Raw genomic sequence first — 16,633 nt, 5'->3', positions numbered from 1 at the left:
AAACAACTCTTATATACTACTCACAGGTCTAGAACATTGATTGCTCATTGGTGCCGTTAAAGAATTATTTTTGTATAACCTCAAGAACCTTGTACCCTCAATCGTGAACCTATAATATTCGAGTTTTTGGAAAAAGAGCTTAAAATTTAGGCGTACCCTAGGTCTTATACTTCAGTTTCTGGAAAAAGAAAAAAGTCATACGCTGCCTAAATATTGCGAAAGTAGAACCAAGGTGAAAATTTATACTTGGCATTCGTAGTTCGGTTGTAAAGTTCTCCAATTCCAGAGTCTAGTATCATAAAATTAGATTAGATAAGATTATTATACTCTACATAATTCCCATAAGGCTTCAGGATTGTAACTTTTCTGTTACATCCTCAAGAAGAACTTAGCATAGTTTTGGCAGTTCTTGTGAGTATTAAAAATGAATCGCACTATTCTCTCATGATCTTTATGAAGCTTACAAAAATCGAACTATACTCATGATATTCTGAGGTTGTAAATTTGCCGAGAGGTCCGTTAGGTTAGTTTAGATCAAGGGGTAGATCTCCGCAACCGAAGAGAGTTACTAAGACAGCTTCGACTGTCTTTTGTGGCACCCAAATATTCCTGACGAATCGCCAAGACCCTTATGATTCGACGAAGCGCTTGGACTTTATTATAAAGTTATTAAGTCGGCTAATATCGATTCCACTCATTTCGCTGGGTTCGCCGTAGATGTACCTACCGAGGTGTTTTAATCTTAGTCTGGCGAATGCTGAACATTGAAGGAGGTTGGATGATTCCACTTCGCCTTCTCCCAAGCAGATTTGGCAACTTACAGGATCAAGCTAGAATCCCTAATCTCACTGAACGGCAGCTGAAAATACTGACAACAACAGCAGCTGTAAGTACCGTTTACGGTATACTGCTTGCTAGAAAGAGCTCGCTACTGCACATGTGCTGATTGTTGCCCAGCGTTTGGCGAGGTCACTCGAAGTCTATGTGTCCTATGTATGCGCTGTAGCGTGCGTTTAGAAAAAAACTAATCCTATAATTTTAAGTTCCACATTGGACGCTATTTATACACATGTTCTACCACCATTCGAAGGTCTGTTAAGCTTCAGATTTTATTAAGAAATTTTATTGAGGTTATGTTAAATAGAAACGGTATTCGTGAAAGTAGTTTAATTGTCTTTGAAATTTGACAAAAATCCTGGAATTTTCAAGTTTTTGATAATCAGTTTTTATAATATAGAAAAACCAACTCTAATTTAATATAAAAAAAAATAATAGTATATTCGAAGATTTATATAGGGAAACGCCCGAACAAAATTTAAAATTATTTGGTGATTCGTGTTTTCGAATTCGTTTGCCAAAGCTTACTAGTCAATTGTAGTCTTTTTAAAATAAAAAAAACGTTCTTGAAATCCATGGCGTAATTTTTGCCCCCAATAATACTCAGTTATTTTATTATTATTTTTTTGTATAAAAGCTTTTAAAAAATTCAATTGTATAGCATCTTTTTTTTACATATATCCCAACAACAGCATACATACTTTCATGCAACAAAATGCTTTTTTTAACACAGCTTTTCCACTGCACAGAATTTTACTATTGAAAAACTTCCTTTTAATTTTTATGACTAAATATTTATGAAAAACATTTACTTTGTGCGCCGGTAACTGCTTAGAGAAAAAATTGTGCCCCCATCAGCTTTATAATACCAAGCACCATTGCGTAAAAACTGCCGTTGGCTTTTTGTTCGAACCGAACTGTGACAGCAAAGTTAAAAAGCTATTGGGAACATGCGAGAATATGACTATAAAGAAAAACTCTTAATCTGACAAACAAATTTTTTGTTAGCCAAACGGAAAATGCGCTCGTTAATTGTCGGAACAGATGCAGTTACGTGTCAATATCAATTAGTTATAAGAAAAATGTTAACGGAAAGCAAGCGTATAATGCTAGTTTGTAACTAGCGCTAGTTTGTAAAGCGTTTAAAGTTGTTTTAAATTGATGGTTGTTTTTTGGGTGTAGTTAAATACTAATATTAAACAGTTAGTGGAATTATTATTTGAGAAAAACAATTCTACACTTCATGATACATATATAAAATTATGATATTTACTAATTAGTATGCTATTTATTAATGCCTAATACATTGGTTGACAATCCAAATCCCTTCCGCTTTTTTGCTCTTTATTCAATGCTTTATTGAAAGTGTTACAGTGATTTAGTTCAAATATGCGTCGTTTCGTTCGATAATCAGTTTGCATCAAGACGGCAACTTCATAATACCACCCTCGTAGAAGCCTCCCTCCTTATTTGTTTAGAACTCGGACAGCCACTTTTCACAAGCCTTTTCACAAGCCATTTTTGAGTTCCACTTTACACCAACAACGGCATTCGCCATGGACAGAAATAGGTGGTAATCACTTGGCACTATGGCCGGGCTATATGTTGGATGCGATAAAACCTCTCATCTGAGCTCCCGTAGCTTCTGACGAGTCATCAACGAAGTGTGTGTGGTCTGGCGTTGTCCTGGTTGAACACTACACCCTTCCTGTTGGCTAATTCTGGACGCTTCTGGTCGATGGCCTTCGACCACCACCGTTTTCGCTTGATATTGTCGTATGTGATCCACTTTTCGTCGCCAATCACCATCCACTTGAAAAAGGATCGAGTTCGTATCGTTTCAGCTGAATATCACAGGCAGTCTGGAAGTCCAGAAGGTTTATTTGCTTCAAATCATTGCGGAACCCACACATTAAGCTTTTTTGCCTTCCAGCTTTTCCAGCCTTCAAGACCTTTCAAAGATGTATAGTATTGCCAGATACGAGCTCTGTAGCGCTTCCATTCAAAAGACAAAAAGGCGGAAGGGAGATATTTGCCAACCGATATATTTAGATTTCTATTATAACTTTGTGATATTAATCCACTGAATTTTCTTGCAGAAATATGTGATGGGTGAAGATCAAAAGACTTATTCATATGGACGCGAAATGCCGCTAATATTTATTGGCGGTGTGCCCAGATCGGGGACAACGCTGATGCGCGCCATGTTGGATGCACATCCGGATGTGAGGTGAGTGAACTTAAATCGCTTAAATAAACATCGACCGCCGCTTGTAAATAATAGCACAAATACTTAAGTCAAGTGGTTGCCGGGCGCACATTTGTGTATATTTCTGTTTACATATTGTAATAACTGTGTTGACGTGCCAACGGCTGCAAAACAAATGGTGCGGCTAGAAACGCTTGAGAAATATCCAAGTGCAAACATATGCATTGCCACTCGAGCAAAGCGTACAAAAACACACATTTCCATATGTACTATATAGGTGTAGCCACAGATGTTTGTATGTATGTTCATATGTATGCTTTGTTATATTTGTTTATAATTGCACCAATTTGTTGGCAAATGTGCTCACGTGAGTCGCTGCTGCTGTGCATTTGCCTTTGAACAATTTAATCGATTCAGTTCCACAGGTGCGCGATAAGCGTCGTCGGTCGAATGTACAGACGGAGCGACATGTGAATGGGTGCTTTGCCGGCACTACACTTATGAGAGTTCTTTGACAGATGCTAGCAATATATGTGCAGTAATAGTTCTATGTTCATGTAATTTTAAAAGCAATGAGCTTTCGTACCATCCATCGGTGACTAGTTTATACTGAGTTCTAATCCAAATCAGACTATAGTTCTAGGTAGTTAGGTAGGTAAAGTGGACGTCGGACGACGTATCTAAGTCTTAGGAGGCCCATTGTGATACCATAGGAACTGGTATCCCATCAACTACCATGTCTTCTTTGAACCATTCAGTGGTCTTGATGAAATTTTTAAATTCAAAAAGTTTTATCTGTGCAAACCGCTACCGATAATTGTCAATTTTTTTCTGTATAAAGCCTTACTTTTGAATAGAAGATCTTCTACAGTCTCTTCTTCTGCTACTTCTTGGCAGTTTCTACAGTAATCATTATATGGTATTCCCAATCTGCTGGCATGTCTACCAATCAGATAGTGTACCGTTAGAACTCCTACTAGAATTCTTATATCACATACCTTTCCAATTAAATTTCAATAATCGGTCCATAATCCATTCAGGCTACGCTTGTCTAATTGTTGATCAATTTGAGCAAGTCCGTGATTATTTCCACCGAGACTCAACTAACTATAACATATTTATCGATTAAGTGTTTACAAGTGGCATATTCCCTCTCATTTCCAAGTGATATACCCGTCTTTATCGGGTTCTAATTGTAACGTGGTGCCAAATCTGTTAAGTTCATTGGCTTCACAGTTACCTGAAATATCGCTGTGTCCTGGAACCCATTACAGATTTATCATAAAGATGAAGCTAGTTCTACTAACAGCTCAAGGCATGCTTTCAACAACTTCGAAGAAACCCTTAGAGATTTTAGTGAAATCAAAGCCGTTTGGGTGTTTGTGAATATAAATATATTTTTTTGTTGTAAGAGCACCGTCTTCGTAAAACCAACTTTTTTAATTGCACTAACTTCCGCTTGAAAGCCACTGCAGTGATCTGGTAGGCAATTCTGGTAACTAGCTTTGCTGAAAAGACAACTCCTCCCACTCATTTAGGCTCTAGTTCTAGAGTATTGTGATTATTATGTTATTACTTCTTACAAGGCAATCTGCAAGAGGTAAACATTTTTAATTCATCGAGACAATTTTAGTTATCGCGCTTAAAACTTGTCGAACAGCTTGGTGGATAAAGATTAGCTTTCTTTTATGAATTTTAGAGGAATATCTTGAATTCTCAAATACTATACAGTTTTCTGTAGACGAGTCGTGAATATTTCAGCTGATGTTCTAAGCATCAGTAATTTTCCAATGATGTCTTTTTTTTTGTATTAAAAAATGTTAAATAGAAATAAAACGTTGCCTACAATTAGGCTGTAAGCACATTAGATCTAACTTACTGCTATCGAAGACACGCACCTATTCAGACTAATATCTATATAAAATCCTATCCAGTTTTCTTTAGACTAACCGTGATCAAGGTAATGTTCTAAGCATCACTGATTTGCCAATGACCCCATTTTTAAATTAAAAACATTAAAAAGAGACGAAGAAAAAAGAATACGTTGCCTACAAACAGGCTGAAACCTCATTTGATTTGGCTTATTTCTATCGAGGACACACACCTAATAAGTTGGCAAATCAGTGCAGCCACTTTTATCGACGAAATTCTTAAATTCTCTGTTGAAAGAACACGATAGGCTAGGTTACGTCAAGGTCAAGGGGTAGATCTCGGTAACTGCAGATAGTCTCATTTAGACAGCTTCGACTGTCCACTGTGACACCCAAATACTCCTGACGGATCGTCAACACTATTATGTTTCAACAAAGCGCTTGGACTCTATATTATAAAGTTCTTAAGTCGGCTAATGTCGATTTCAGTCGCTTCGATGGATGGCCGTACATGTGCCTACCGAGGTTTTTTAGCCTAAATCTGACGAAAGACCAGGATGAAACTGGAAGCATATATGTTTTCTGAAATGCAGTTAATCTTCAAATGCAAAAAGAAAAGCAATTCGCGAGTTCGAAAGTGGTGCGAATGTAGTCACCAATGAACTAGTTCACATTTGGAACTTTAATACTTCATGGATTCCACGCAAAGTGCAGCTATATTTTTATATACATATTCTGTAAGTGTGAGCGTGTTGTGTGTGCTCTTTGAGTACGCCTGCCAACAGTTCAGCTGCCAATGCAAATTACTTTCTCATCAGAATTTTTTGTTGATGCCTCAATTTCATGCTCGCACCCTCCTATTTTCCCCTTACTGCAACACATTGTACATATGTATAGCACGCGTATATACATATGTATTATTTATGTGTATGTATAAATATGTTTGTATGTATGTTTATATGCTGGTTGACACGCCAGCTAAGCGTTATACGTTCGCCAATCTATTCCTTGAATTCTGCCGCATCAGCAATTTGCGTGCGTTAATTCAGCGCCGTACGCTCTCACCCTCCAATATTAAATATCAATTTGCACACGTGTTACTGCGGTTAAAATATGCCAGCAGTTATGATAATCAAATTCTACTTAGCGATTATCAACATGCCTTCGTTTTATTTTTGTTTTTTTTTTTCTTTTTGAAGTTTAGACTTCGCATTTCCTTTTTTTTTTTTTGCTGATTTAATTACTTTGGTGTTAAAAGCGTGACTATGGATGTATGTATGTATATGTGTATATATATATATATATATATTTAGGTATATACTGCATTATAAAATTTGCATATTTCAGATAGATCTATATATAAATTTGTATAAGTATATATACTAAAAAGGTCGTAAGGCTCTTTCGGTTAAGCCTGAACTCAATTGGAACTGTTGGTTGATAAAGCATCAAAACTTATATGTTTATTCAATTCTTTTTTAATTCTTTTTTTATCTTTTTTATTTATTATACCCTGAACAGGGTATATTAAATTTGTCACGAAGTTTGTAACACCCAGAAGGAAGCGTCGGAGGCCCTATAAAGTATATATATAAATGATCAGTATGTTGAACTGAGTCGATTTAGCCATGTCCGTCCGTCTGTCTGTCTGTATATATACGAACTAGTCCTTCAGTTTTTAAGATATCGTTTTGAAATTTTGCAGATGTTATTTTCTCTTCAAGAAGCTGCTCATTTGTCGGAACTGCCGATATCGGACCACTATATCATATAGCTGCTATACAAACTGAACGATCGGAACCAATGGCTTGTATGGAAAACTTCTGCATTTTACTACATATCTTAACGAAATTTGGTGTGAGTTATTGCTCATAGAAATAATTTAATCTCCGAAAAAATTGTTCAGATCGGTTCACTATAACATATAGTTGCCATACAAACTGAACGATCGGAACCTATGGCTTGTATGGAAAACTTCTGCATTTTACTACATATCTTCACGAAATTTGGTGTGAGTTATTGCTCATAGAAATAATTTAATCTCCGAAAGAATTGTTCAGATCGGTTAACTATATAACCTTAATGTTTCTAGCAAACAACCCGGCTGAAAAGAATTAGTAAAATTTTTTCTTTTTTTTTACTTACTTTTTCTTACGTCTTTAGATCTGCTTAAACACATAGTTACTAAAAGAAATGCACCTGTGAAGGGTATATTCGCTTCGGTACAGCCGAAGTTAACGTTTTTTCTTGTTTTTTTTTTTTAATTTTTTCAAGCAAAATCTGCTATAAAACTCTCAGCCTGAACATATTTTCCAATATTCTCAATATTTTTTTTCATCATATGGGGTAGTACGTGTGGTATGAGTAACTTTTTAATGTATTTTAATTTAAATTTTAAATTGATACCGAATGGATTTTTTCAGATTCAATGGTATCAATGGTATATTGTTATCGTTTAAAAATGAATGTAATTAATATATTTTTTCTTTATTATATTTTAAATTGCTTTTTTAAGCTACTTTATGTGAATTTTTTTCGAACGTCTAGCTTTGAAGCCATTGAAACTCATAATTTGATAAAAATAAACAAATTTAAAATTGTTTGTATCACTTAGGCTACCGTAAAAGCACATATGTATGTATATGGTATATTCCTGCAAGCGTCGCTACTATTGGCCTATTTAGAGTATGACATGTAGAAGCGGTGTTGTGTATACATATATTTGTATTCATACAAACCTACCTATATTTACCCAGTTGCCTTGTGCATGCTTTATCCCTCAGTTTGTTTTTATATATCGCACGAAAGTTGGTAAACACTTTACCATGTGGGCGATTGAGTTCTTTGACATAACTTTGGCATAACTTTTTCTGAAATTCCGCAACACTTGATTAAATTTCAAAAGCGCTTGTTTAGGCTAAAGAGGCACAGAAAATAAAAATACGCACACTTGCATACATATTTACACTCAGAAATATTAATTTGAAAATTTCACTGAAAGTATGTGCAAACACATACATACATACATATGTATGTGTAATAATTAAGTCAATTTTAGAAAAAGAGTTTACTTTTTTTCTTAATTAAATACATATTCTGTTATATCACTGAATAAAGTGTGGTATTCCATGAAGTAAATAGTATAATAATATTTAATAAGTGGGGAATTATATAGACTTAGTCTCTTTTTTCATATATTGCTCTAGTTTAAGTAACTCTAATGAATTTTATGGTTTTGAAGAAAACTTGAAATCCCCTATGGCATTTAATGAATTTATGAAATTTATCCTATATATATAAAGTGTTTACTTCTGACAGAACTTGGGTTCGGAACACGTTTGCTTCGTCATCTAAAAGCATTTAAAAACGGTTTTGAAACCATCATGATAAAGCTCCGATGTTAGCAAGATACAACCGCGATATTCCTTCAGAAAAGGTTCGCTTTTCAATCAAATTATATTATGTAAATGTTGTCCAGTTTAAGTGGCATTAAAATTTGTTAGATATGTTAGATGTATTGTATAAACAATTTTGATTATTGTATAATCGGTATCAAGTCTTCTTATCCACCAAGGGCGTTCGCCATGGACTGGAACAAGTGGTAATCACTTAGCGCTATGTCCGGGTTATATGGTGGATGCTTCTGACGACTCATCAACGAAGTGTGTGGTCTGTCATTGTCTTCGTGGAACACTACACCCTTGCTGTTGGCCAATTCGGGACGCTTCTGGTCGATCACCTGCTTCAAGCGGTCCAGTTGTTCGCAGTAGATTGTAGAATGAAGCGTCCGACCATATGGGAGCAGCTCATAGTGGATGATTCCCTTCCAATCCCACCAAACACACAGCAAAACCTTCCTGGCCCTCAATCCTGGCTTGGCCACTCTTTGGGACGATTAACCGGTCTGTGACCACGACCGTTTTCCTTTGATATTGTTGCATGAGTTCCATTTTTCGTCACCAGTCTCCATCCGCTTCAAAAATGGGTCGAGTTCATTCCGTTTCAGCAGCATATCGCATCAAGTTATTTTATGTGTGGTTTAAAATGGTTTGGTGACTAACTACCATCTCCTGGGCAATGTCACGAGATGCCACATGCCGTTATAACTCGATGTTTTCCATGATTTGATCGGTTTTCGTCGTCACAGGTCTTCCGCCGGCTGACTTATCCTTCGTATTGTTTTCAGCCGCTCTGAATCCATTCCTCCGCAGTTCGAAGTGATAGAGTACCATCTCCCAAAACACCACTAATATTACCGTTTCTTTCTATAAGAGAACAGTACCGAACAGAACTAAGTTCTCAATTTAATGGATGACAAGGCCTCCAAATTTGCACGAAATTCCAAAGTGACACATTAATATTATAGCAGCTCTCGTGAGAGTAGGCGATTTCCAAGAAGGTATTCTTCACAATGATACCTTTATGTAGAAAACTGGAAAAAGGAAGTGTCTTAACAGGGGACTTTATGTTATCTCACAACCAGTCCAGTTCATTTTAAATTTCAATAATCGCTATATCGCTTGAACAAGTCCAGGGATATATAATGTTTTAAGGGAATCATGTATAACGGATCTGTATTATGAAAATGTAATAAGTCATCTAGTATTATTATCAGTATCATTAGGAAAGACAAGAGTAATGTTCGGAAACCCACATTATCTATTACATAATGAAGATTCTATCGCAATGACTTTGAAATGTTCTCTCAGTCATTTTATACGGTGATGAATCTATGTTTCAAGGATGTGTGTTCTCTTTCTCTAACGAGATTATAATATCTCTTTAACTTGTTCGGACTATCATGAGATTCTCTGATATCTCCTATTTATTGAGATGCTTAGAGTCTAAATTACTTAGTTCTACTTATTTTATATGCATTAAAATGTATTTTGAGTGTTCTTTCTAGTTTATCGAACTTCTTTTTATTTTTTTTTACGAACGCTTGATTTCCGTACTCTGGTACAACCATTATTCACGGAACAGCTGCTGGTGACTTAATTCGAAATTGATTTTTATTAACCTACTAAATAAAATAGCATAGTCATATAGCATTTCACTATGCTACAGTCATGCAAATTGCAACTCTGCAGTGATGTCAGCTGTTTTATATTGGATAAACCGCTTTTAAGCTTACGCAGTTGATTGGTGCGTCATTACTGCTCGTCTCACTCACTTCCCATTCTCTCCCTATAAGCATACTCATATGTACATATATGCCTTTGTTGTTGTTGCTACATACACACATTGCTTAATTGCACAAATGGAGTAAGTGGAGTCCAGTTAAGACGCCAACTGCTAATGTAAATCATCGCTTGTTTGCAAACTCACCAACCGGACAGCATGACACTATTCAAATCAACAAACTTAATTTAGCATTACACACACACATACACACAGTCGGAGAAGTCGAAATGTGCGAACACTCGGATTTGCGAACAAATGACTTTGGTGCAAACAGTGCTTTCCAGAAATATACATACTTGAGCATGTGTATTGTAATATATGTGTGAGTGTGTACATATACATATGTACATATCTCTTATAAGTACCTTCATGGCCAGCATTTACTACTTCATGACTTCTAATTTATGCGCATTTGACTCCTTAAATTGTGCTTGTATAATTACAAAGGCAAATACTCGCATGGCTTCAGAGAAATTACGCGGAGAGCGTGCCAGTACAGTGTGTTACACAAAAATGTATCCTTAAGAATTCTATATTAGAAATCCCAAGGGTGTAGTCTCTAAAAACCTAACAAAGAGTTTTGATAAGGATTTATGAGAGAAAGATAAATTTGTTGTGGTTCCAGTTAAACGTGAAGTAGATAAAATAGTCGGATTATATACATTCTTACAATTAGATTCCGATAATTAAAGAAGAATATGGGATGTATATGACCAATTGTAGGCACTTAATTAATACATATGTCATGTATTTCTCATAGAGTCCCGGTGGAAACAATCCCTGATTAGATTTAAATTATGAGACAATGGCAGACATCCGTGAGTTGAATGGTATAAGTAGCGTACGAGCCGACTATTGAAATTTAAAAAGAATGACATAAGAACTCTAGTAGGAGTGGTAACAGGTCACTGTCTGTTTGAAAGACACGCCAGCAAACTTAGGATAACATACAATGACTATTGTAGAAGCTGTCAAGAATTAGAATTTGAAGAGCTGGTTGTACATCTTCTATGAAGATGCAAGGCTTTGTTATCGATGTCACCGAAGTGGCACATATAAAGATTATTTCAAAAGAGACGCTACAAAAGTGGACCGAGAGGGACAGCAAACGATGCCATATTAGTCACCATCCCGAGAAAATTACGGTTTGGTGCGGTTTATGGAGCGTCAATGAGCCATACATCTTTCGTGATGATCAAAACCGGCTTTAATACTATGAATAGGAATCGCTATCGCTCAATAATAACCGAAAATTTTTGACCCGAATTGGATGTTATGGACTTGGACAATATGTGGTTCTACCAGGACGCTGGTCGTGCGATTTGAAGCCGTTTGACTATTTCCTGTCACGACTATGGTCTATGCCATCAAGCCAGCGACGTTTGATAAATTTCGTACGAATATCGAACGTGAAATTACAGCAGTATCGGCCGATTTATTCTTGAAAACCGATAATTGGGTTCAGCGTCTGGACTTCTGCATGGCGGCCATGCAAAAAAAAAGTTCCGTATTTAATGGCATCGAATGTGCTTTCACACGAATAAAGAATTTCGTTTGATTCAGAGAGGACATGATAGGACATGACGATTTCAAAATGGACCTCCTCTAAAAGGCTTAGGTGCGTCGTACGGCATTCCCTAAACCTATCTACCTAACTACCTATGATTGAAAAGCACTAACGAAGAGAGGGAAAAGGTTGTAAAGCTTAAGTATGTAACTTGATATAGTAGAACGATCTTCAGAGTTCCCAATAAGTGATAAGTGCTTAGCATCGTTAAAGTTCAGGTTATTGAGATCTACTGAGAAAGGATACCGGGTCTCATGGTGACAACGTTAAAGCTCAACCCGTACAGGATTAGTCAAGGCGTCTTTTCTTGTCTGATACGACAACATTCCACAGCTTCATATGTGACAACCTACATCGAACAAGACGAGACAAAAATGAATGTGCGCTTGGGTATGGGTTAGCCAAATACGTTTTTCTGTCTTTTTAGTCAAAGACGTCTTTGACTAATCCGGTGTGGGTTGAGCCAAAGAGGCTACGCTATTCAAGAGACCTCAAAATGGAAAAGAAGTTTTCTCTGGCATTACTTTTTTCTGACTTTTCAACTTGTTTTCAGGGTTACAAAGAGTAATTTAGACCAAAAAAGCGAGTTTTTTTTGGAAATCCTAGACAGACCTGTTTCCTTAATTAGTACATAACTTTCATGAAAGGGTCCGGATTTATAAGCACTGTCACTTCAGCGGAATGCCTCAATATTATTGAGATGAATTTTTGTGTTGCTACAATAATAATTACAACAACAATAAAATAAAAGTGAAAAGTTGGGAAGTTAAAAAAATAGCTTACAGAAAAACTTTATTACTCATCCGGTACACTCAATGAGTACACTCATATGCCCAGCATTGTACTCGTCTGAGTTTGAAGTAACTTTCTTGCCTGGTTATTGTCTTTGTTAAAGCGCCTTGCGAACGAATTTGGTGTAAATGTAATTAATGTAATTGAGTAATGCTAAGTGAAAATTGATAATTGTTGAAGCAACTAACCATATTACATGTGTTTGTATGTTCGTTTTCACTAATTTATGCCTTTATTTGCTGTAATAAATTTTCTTCAACAAACGACATTTCCACTGATGACTAAGCAAATGCTAATATTGGAGACCTCTTCACCCACAATTTGCACTCACACGCATCATTTCCAAAGCAAATATCGAATATCAGCTTATTGTATTAAGTATTTCCACACACACATAAAATTGCTTAGAGTACATACACTTGGGAAATCTGATGACCTTTGCGCAACTGCCGCTTCAAGCAGCCAAAAGGAAAGGAATATATTTTATAATAAGACGCAGTGCCCGCCTTTCGCTTGAGAAATTCCATACTAATTTTTCCTTTTCATATTTTATATTTTACGAAAATATAGATTAGAGCTTGTCATAGCATATAATTTATGCTAACGATATGTGTGTGTGTGTGTGTGCCTGTATGTGAAGTCTTTTATGCGAGTGGGAGCGCAGCTGGGCCGGCCTCCATGTTCATTGTAAATTCAGTTGAGCTGAGTTCAGTTGAAGCTTTCCAACTACTATTCTATTATATGTATCCGAGTTGTCTTGCTGCTGCTCCACTGCTCGCTAGTTACGTTTGCTACGGCATTGTGCCAACTTGGCGCTGGCTAGTTTGCCTCGTTTGTATTGCATTCTCAAAATGGACGGATAAGATAATTCGTTGTGATGTACGGTTTTCGTATATTTATGGTCTATGGAAAGCGAGCGAGGCCAGCAACAGAACGAACCGTAAAATAGCACCGGCCAAAAAATAAAAATAAAAAATAATAAATTGTGAAATAAAACCTGAAATTTGTGTATTACTGTAGAGAAGAGAAGCCTTGCATACCAACAGGCGCGCGCCCATGCTAACTATACACACCGCTGAATGTTGATAGCACTGCTTGAGTTACTCTTTGTTCGGCCAGAAAAGGTATGCCATACAAATATATTGCCAGTTTCAACGAAATGTTTGGAGTTGAAGTAAAACAGATTTTTTTTCGTTTTTTTTTTAATTTTTTTTTTTTTTGTAAAAAAAAAAGTTATCTATTTGCCGTTGCGAAACAAGCAAAGCGATATGTATGCGGGTGGCATGCCATTTGTTGAAGTTGTAGCTGCTGCTGAGCTGCTGTCCGCCGTCCCGCTTGGCAAACGTCACGGAAATGCAATGCCTAAGCGTTCTCTGGTGGCTCTTTGATAAATGCTCATACCTTGCTGAACGCCGTGTGTACGTTTTGTGTTGGGTTTTCTACTCAGTGCTGGTGTGCTTTCAGGCGCTGCCGAGTTTTTTTTATGCCCAACGCTTAAAATGCAACTCTGGTACAATAGTGATTTTGTGAGCAGCTTTTGTGGTTTCCAGTGGTGGAAGTCACGGTGTCGAACTATAATCGGTTTGAAGGCCGAAATTCAGTGCCACACAAAACTAAAGAGGTTGTTGGGAAGCTTTTGAACGAAGGTCAGCGTCCAAAATATAATATTAAACCTTTGTCTGTTAAAGCTTTCGAATGGATTCATCAACTGTTCAAAATCAATTTAAATATTTTAAAACTTCATATATTAGGCGTCTTTCATATTCATATGTCTAAAGCGTTATAGAGCTCACATCTGGCAATACTATACATCTTTGAAAGGTCTTGACATAACTTACAAAAAGACGCTATGCATGTTTAGTTTGGATATTGTGTTCAACAGTTATAGACGTGTAAACATGGAGTTCACGGGTGAAAACGACACCATGGATAAGCCAGCCGGCGGAAGGTCGAGTTAGATCGACATGTGGCAACTCGTGTCATCGCCCAGGAGATGACAGTTAGTCAACAAACCATTTTAAAACATCTGCAGAAGACTGAATACACAAAAAAGCTTGATGTTTGGCTGCCGCATGATTTCACGCAAAAAAAAACCTTCTGGACCGAATCAACGCCTGCGATATGCTGCTGAAACGGAGCGGAGCCGACCCATTTTTGAATCGGATGGTGACTGGCGAGGAAAAATGGATCACATACGACAATATCAAGCGAAAACGATCGTGGTCGAACGCCGGCGAATCGTCCCAAACAGTGGCAAAGCCGTGATTGACGGCCAGGAAGGTTTTGCTGTGTGTTTGAAGGGATTGGAAGGGAATCATCCACTATGAGCTGCTCCCATATGGCCAGACGCTTAATTCTACCATCCACTGCGAACAACTGGAACGCTTGTAGCAGGCGAACGACCAGAAGTGTCCAGAATTGGCCAACAGGAAGGGTGTGGTATTCAATCAGGACAACACCAGACCACACACACTTCGTTGATGATTCGTCAGAAGCTGCGGGAGCTCGGATGGGAGGTTTTATCGCATCCACGATATAGCCCGGACATAGCGTCAAGTGATTACCATCGGTACCTGTCCATGGCGATTCCTGAAAGGCGATCGCCTTTGGTGGTGTAAAGTTGAACTCAAAAGAGACTTGTGGAACGTGGCTGTCCGAGTTCGAAAATAAGCAGGGGACAGACAACTGTCATTTTTGTCAATAATTCCTGTGGGTAGGACATTGTTGTCCAAACAAGCTGTCTAATCATTAAAGCCCAGTAATCATAATTTGGCTATTACATAGAGATCGAGAACCTCTTTGTTATATATTCAGTAATATTTATATGAGATTTGTTTGGGAGAGCTTTTGGTACAAGATTGTGGAAATAAATCGCCTTGGCTGGATGGTCTTTCGGCTTACGTGGAATCGTGGTTCGTCGTTTTTGATAATACTAAAACCCCCATTTTGTTGTTGTAAAAAAGTTTTCCAAAATACTATTGAGTTAATAATTCTTGGTCGATTTGGAATTCGAGTTCATTCCGATTCTATAGATCTGATTTTTCGTTCGAGGATCGCCATCAACTAAGGATCTTCAAGACAACAGGTAACTGTTAACGATTCAGATCTAGCCAGATCCACAGGCAACAGGATAAACCGCAGTGAACTAATGAATACAAAACATATTACATATCTAACGTCACGTTTTACAAAAAAAATTCGACCAAAGTAGGTTATATTAGAAACTAGCACTGTTTATCTCTTTAACATACTAAAACTAACAAGCTTCGCACATTTGTGGAAATTTACCGCCATCTTCATTTAAAATAATGAAATATTTGAAAACCAAACGAGCCGTATAGTAAAGTATGACCGCAATTCCATTGCGCTTCGACGCAAAACAGCTGAGCTGCACCCAAGCTTATTCAAGCGCATAAATTCAGTTTTCCCCATCCTGCTACCTATTTGAGTTTTAGTATCAACAAAATGGCTGAAATTTAATAAAATTACGCATATGTACTCGGCAATACTCGGTAGTCTGCAGTAGAATTTATGGTCATTGCCGCTGATAACTACAATTCTCTTTGCAATCTATGCAGAAACAAATACGAAAAAAAGCGAAGAAATAAAGCAGAAAACTATAAGAAACTACACAGCAAGAAATTTGTGTGCCATCAAATAATGGAGGCACAGAGGTCTATATACATATTTAAGTATGCTTGTATGGGTGTAGAGTGGAGTGAAGTGGAACATGGCGTTACGGGCGGTTTGTTGGCTGACTGGCTATTTGGCACGAGTTATGCGTTGTCATTTGTTTTCTAGATTCATTGCAAATTTTCCTATTCGCTTTTTTTCTTTTTTCCCCCAATTGTTACTACAGCAGACACACACATATTCATACTTAAATATATGTATACACACACACACTCATATACATTGACAAAAGCGTAATAAGGAAATTCAGCAGCAGCAGCAACGCTTTTATCTTCTTCATTTTCCTTTGCAACGCGCATCGCACACATCACTCATTGCAAGTTGAAGGAATGTGAAATGAAGTGTAAGACGACGCGACGCACAGCATGTGATTGTGCTGCACCACACTCGCACTCTTACCAGTACTAACACAAGCACACAGCTGTGCTCATTGCTTTACTCCTCGCTGACAGGATATTGCCTGTCACATGGTGTGTGCCT

General features: G+C 37.2%; 1 protein-coding gene across 5 annotated transcripts in view; it reads left to right on the top strand.

Annotated features, from left to right (window-relative positions):
* LOC105213764 (protein-tyrosine sulfotransferase) overlaps positions 1-16,633 on the top strand; it is a 142,131-nt gene that overhangs the window by 2,851 nt on the left and 122,647 nt on the right. For all 5 annotated transcript variants that reach the window (XR_008471157.1, XR_008471156.1, XM_054230458.1 and 2 more), the window contains one exon: positions 2,937-3,067. Coding sequence is in view for 3 of the 5 variants with exons in the window: in XM_054230458.1 (XP_054086433.1) it covers positions 2,937-3,067 (131 nt within the window). In the remaining 2 variants the exon portion in view is untranslated. The remainder of the gene's footprint in view (positions 1-2,936; positions 3,068-16,633) is intronic.

This window comes from Zeugodacus cucurbitae, chromosome 5, assembly GCF_028554725.1.
Source record: "Zeugodacus cucurbitae isolate PBARC_wt_2022May chromosome 5, idZeuCucr1.2, whole genome shotgun sequence".
Lineage (NCBI taxonomy): Eukaryota > Metazoa > Arthropoda > Insecta > Diptera > Tephritidae > Zeugodacus > Zeugodacus cucurbitae.
Note: the sequence above shows the minus strand (reverse complement) of the source record. Positions and strands in the feature narration are given on the sequence as shown.